At 48.8% G+C, this 4,846-nt stretch overlaps 1 protein-coding gene across 1 annotated transcript in view; it reads left to right on the forward strand.

The window, feature by feature from the left end:
- The window catches only part of EIF4G1 (eukaryotic translation initiation factor 4 gamma, 1), an 18,883-nt gene that overhangs the window by 11,912 nt on the left and 2,125 nt on the right, over positions 1 to 4,846 (forward strand). Inside the window, exons 25-33 of the mRNA XM_010855713.1 lie at positions 6 to 18; positions 159 to 277; positions 400 to 572; positions 1,210 to 1,335; positions 1,489 to 1,570; positions 3,047 to 3,145; positions 3,258 to 3,392; positions 3,526 to 3,607; positions 3,723 to 3,863. Of these exons, the coding sequence (XP_010854015.1) occupies positions 6 to 18; positions 159 to 277; positions 400 to 572; positions 1,210 to 1,335; positions 1,489 to 1,570; positions 3,047 to 3,145; positions 3,258 to 3,392; positions 3,526 to 3,607; positions 3,723 to 3,863 (970 nt within the window). The remainder of the gene's footprint in view (positions 1 to 5; positions 19 to 158; positions 278 to 399; positions 573 to 1,209; positions 1,336 to 1,488; positions 1,571 to 3,046; positions 3,146 to 3,257; positions 3,393 to 3,525; positions 3,608 to 3,722; positions 3,864 to 4,846) is intronic.

The following is a 4,846-nucleotide window of genomic DNA, read 5'->3' on the forward strand; positions in this document are numbered from 1 at the left end:
ACCGCGGGCGGGAAGCTGGTAAGGGGCCGGGGGAGGGGAAGAGAAGAGTGTGGGCTGGTTTGGGACCAACCAGTCCCGAGACAGTGTCTTCAGGGCTTCAGACTGTTTGCTAGGAAGACTGGAATTGATGAATCTGTGATATGTTTTTCTCCGCTCAGTGAAACGAGAAGCTGCCCTCCCCCCGGTGAGTCCCCCGAAGGCTGCACTCTCTGAAGAGGAGCTGGAGAAGAAATCCAGGGCCATCATTGAGGAGTACCTCCATCTCAATGACATGAAGGTAAGCCATGAGAGCGGTCTGAGTGAGGGATGACAAGGTGGATGGCCTGTGCTTGACAGGCAGGGGTGGAGGGTCTGAGCCACACATGACTGGCCTCCCTTCTGTGCTCTGCACCCCTGCAGGAGGCAGTGCAGTGCGTGCAGGAGCTGGCTTCGCCCTCCCTGCTCTTTATCTTTGTACGGCACGGCATCGAGTCCACGCTGGAGCGCAGCGCCATCACGCGGGAGCACATGGGCCGGCTGCTGCACCAGCTGCTCTGTGCCGGGCACCTCTCCACTGCTCAGTACTACCAAGGGTATGACTGGCCTCTGCAGGCCTCCCGTTCTTACCTTCTCATACCTTTCTCTCCTTCATAGGACCCGTGAACCTTTAATAAGAGTGTAGGCTCCTCAGCCATTCTGGTCAACATAAGTTTTGGCATAGTTGGGGGTGAGCTGTAAGGAGAAGGTGGCCTTAGTGTGAGATAGGGCTTCCCTGATAGTTCAGTTGGTAAAGAATCCACCTGCAATGCAGGAGACCCCAGTTTGATTCCTGGGTTGGGAAGATCTGCTGGAGAAAGGGATAGGCTACCCACTCCAGTATTCTTGGGTTTACCTTGTGGCTCAACTGGTAAAGAATCTGCCTGCAAAGCGGGAGACCTGGGTTCAGTCCCTGGGTTGGGAAGATCCCCTGGAGAAGGGAAAGGCTACCCACTTCAGGATTCTGGCCTGGAGAATTCCATGGACTGTATAGTCCATGGGGTCACAAAGAGTCGGACACGCCTGATCGACTTTCACTTAGTGTGAGGTAATTGCCCCGTGTTTAGGAAATGTTCCTGAGGAGGGTCCTGCAGTTGTTGATCCCTTTAGCGATGCCTTTGTTGCCCCAAAAGGAGGGCAACAAAGGAGTGCAGGCTTGTCTTAGAAGGTCCTGACTTTGAATTCCCTATGCAGGCTATATGAAATTCTAGAGTTGGCTGAAGACATGGAAATTGACATCCCTCATGTGTGGCTCTACCTAGCAGAATTGATAACGCCCATTCTGCAGGAAGGTGGGGTGCCAATGGGGGAGCTGTTCAGGTAAGCCCCCTCTGGTGGAATTCAGGGGAGGTAAAGATAGGAGGGAGAGAGAAAGGAGGCGTGGCAGGTCAGAACCCTGGATTTAGGAAGCGATGGGCTAGTATGTTGAGAGTGTGTGGGAGGCTAGTTTAACAATGAATGTTTATCTTATAGGGAAATAACAAAACCTCTGAGACCCCTGGGCAAGGCTGCTTCCCTGTTGCTGGAGATCCTGGGGCTCCTGTGCAAAAGCATGGTGAGTGAGCCTTTCAGAGGTGGTTTGTTTAGGACGTCTCTTCCCACCATGTGGTTTGGTTGCTTGTGGTGACCCTGAAGCCTCATGGTCCTTTGGCAGGATGGTGGTGCTGGGTTGGTACCTGGGAGGGAAAATGGTGAGGCTGGCACTCTTGCTCAGGCCAGTTCCTGTAGTAGGTTCTGGCCAACACTGGAGGAGAATGAGAAATTTAAGGCCCTCTGGAGAAGGAGATGGCCATCCATTCCAGTATTCTTGCCTGGAAAATCCCATGGACAGAGGAGCCTGGCAGCTACAGTATGGGGTGGCAAAGAGTTGGACAGGACTGAGCAACTGAGCACAAGGTCCTAGGCCTTTGATTGATGAGTTAATTCATTCAGCTAGCCTCTTTTAGAACATTGACCACATACTGGGCAAAGTACTGTGAAATTGCAAAGGGGTGTCTGGTAATGTTCACGACAGAAACTGCTTTATTAAAGTTAACTGACTAGCAAATACAAAGGTGAAATGACTGGAAGGGCAAGTTGTCTGTGGTACTTAGTGGTGGTGAGATGTCGGGAAATACAGTTTTAAGAGAGTTCAGCTCTGGAACATGGAGGAGTGAGTCTTGAATCAGAGAGAAATTGTCCTTTCATATTCTTTTAGGTAAAAACGTATACCAGATAGTTTCTAAGAAGTATAGAATAATAATTCAAAAGAAAAAACATATTGATCTAATAGTATTTCATTGACTCCAAGGTGCCATGGATTTTGTGACATTTATGCACTGCTAAGAAAGAAAAAACTTACGGTCTTATTTTAAAAATGTATGTCAGTTGTGAGACAACTCGATTTTAATGGTGTTAAGAGGGACGTTTTTAAAGTCCATGAAGTACTTTTGTCAAGAGTTGATGACATCATCCTGAATATGTTGTTGTAAAACTGTAATGGCTTCAGAATCTGTTGCCCCTTAGAGAAAATGAACTCAAAAGACTGCCGTTTTCTGATTTGCGTTGGGGTTACATCTGCTTCTAATTTTTCTGGACTTGGGAGCTGAATACTTGTTAGAGGTTGTTCTCTCCCATAAGCTTTGTTACTTGCAATAATGAAAAACTAAGCTATTTTAGAAAGAAACGTAGATGTATGTGGAAGGCTTGGATGAGGTATTTTGATTTGGTTGTTTACCTTTTGTGGTCCAGTAATTCTTTGAGAGTCCTGTGACCTAGTTGACCTTTTCCTAGAGGCTCTCAGGCCATCTCCTGAGTCTCATAGCACTGTGGTAGGTAACTTCTCGTGACTTTGGATGGTTATTTGACTGATGTCTGTGCTCGGTACTAGACTGTAGCCATGGACGCACTGTTCTCATTCAGTATCTTAGCATCCTGAGCTGCTTGCAAAGTGTCTGGTGAGATTACAGTATGCATTTGTTAGATGATATTTGTGAAGCTGTTAGATTCTTAGAATGAGAGTTGTCTAATGAGTTGGTCTAATGTTTTCCAGGGTCCTAAAAAGGTGGGGACGCTGTGGCGAGAGGCTGGACTCAGCTGGAAGGAATTTCTGCCTGAAGGCCAGGATGTCAGTGCCTTTGTCACTGCGCAGGTTTGTGACTAGACTTGGGTGGACTCTAGCACTTGGGGCCAGCCAGTCCTCTTCTTTTCTGTTATCTCATGTGATGCGTTTACCTCCCGACTGTGGGCCTTTCTGCTTGCAGAAGGTGGAGTATACCCTGGGAGAGGAGTTAGAAGCCCCAGGCCAGAGGTTGCTCTCCTTTGAGGAGCTGCGCAGGCAGCTGGAGAAGCTGCTGCAGGAGGGCAGCAGTAACCAGCGGGTGTTTGACTGGATAGAGGTATGTTTCTCCTTGAGACTGGCGTGGACACAGCGAGTGAGAGAAGGTGGGGCTTGGTGGGGGCAACAAAAATGGAGCCTTCCAGGCATAATTTAGAACTTTTGAGCCATTTGTTTCTCTTTCTCCTGCACAGGCCAACCTGAACGAGCAGCAGGTGACATCCAACACATTAGTTCGAGCCCTTATGACAACTGTCTGCTATTCTGCAATTATCTGTAAGAGGAGCCAGGGAGTTGGTGGGGCAAGGGTGGGTGGTTTTGGTCTTTACCTCTGGTTCTGGACCAGGCTGAGGGTGCATTATTCTACTTACCCCTGTCTTTCTCCCTATAGTTGAGTCTTCTCTCCGAGTGGATGTTGCAGTGCTGAAAGCACGAGCGAAACTGCTACAGAAATACCTATGTGACGAGCAGAAGGAGCTGCAGGCGCTCTATGCCCTCCAGGCCCTTGTAGTGACCTTAGACCAGCCCCCTAGTAAGAGCCAGGCCACGGGGATGGTGAGGGTGGGTGGGCTGCAGGAACTATCAGACCGTAGCGGGGCAGTGGTGGAAAGGGTCTCAACCGAAGAAAAGTGGGTGGTCCCTGGAGAGCAAAATATTCTCATGATTGAGTCCTTTTCTCTCCAACACTGTTTCCTTACTGACAAGTGGAAGGAGTTAGACTTGGCCTTGAAGGTTAATTGACTGCCTGTTTTGTGCTTCCCCAATGGCTCAGTAGGTAAAGAATTTGCCTAGCAATGCAGGAGACATGGGTTCGATCCCTGGGTGGGGAAGATCCCCTGGAGGAGGAAATGGCAGCCACTGCAGTATTCTTGCTGGGATAATCCCACGGCCCGGAGAGTCTGGAGGGCTACAGTGTGTGGTTTCACAAAGAGACACGACTTGCGTGACTGAGGATGTACTCCTGCCACGCACTGTGTGGCAGGGCATTGGGGTTGGGATATTAACAGTGATTAAGTCAAACATAGTTCCCATATGAGCATGGAGTTGGGTAAGTGTTGGAAGATGGGTCCTGCAGGATACTCTGGGAGAATTTACCTAGTCAGAGGGAATGAGTGGGAATTGACACATGGGGACTTAAATGACAAAGGGGAAAGGGAGACATATATGTATATGAACTGTATATGTAAAGAACTGTATATGTAAAGGGAGGCCTTGAGGTTGAAAACATGATACAAGGTAAAAACTTAAAGGAAGGCCAGTGGGGAAGAGCACAGCAGCCAGTTGTATGTGAGGCAAGTAGGGTGGAGAGATGGATGTGGCCAGGTCATGCAGGACTCTGTAAACCATGGGATGAGTTTGGGGCTTTAGCCTAAGGACAGGAAAATCGGCCTTTGTGGAATTTTAAGCAAGGATTTTAAAAATTCTTTTTAGTGTTTAGATCATCTTGGCCGTTAGTGGGAAGAGTGATTTGGAGTGGGGTGAATGTGGCTAGATTGGCCGGCCGATTGGGGCGTA

This window comes from Bison bison, unplaced genomic scaffold (genome assembly GCF_000754665.1).
Source record: "Bison bison bison isolate TAMUID 2011002044 unplaced genomic scaffold, Bison_UMD1.0 scf7180017864367, whole genome shotgun sequence".
Lineage (NCBI taxonomy): Eukaryota > Metazoa > Chordata > Mammalia > Artiodactyla > Bovidae > Bison > Bison bison.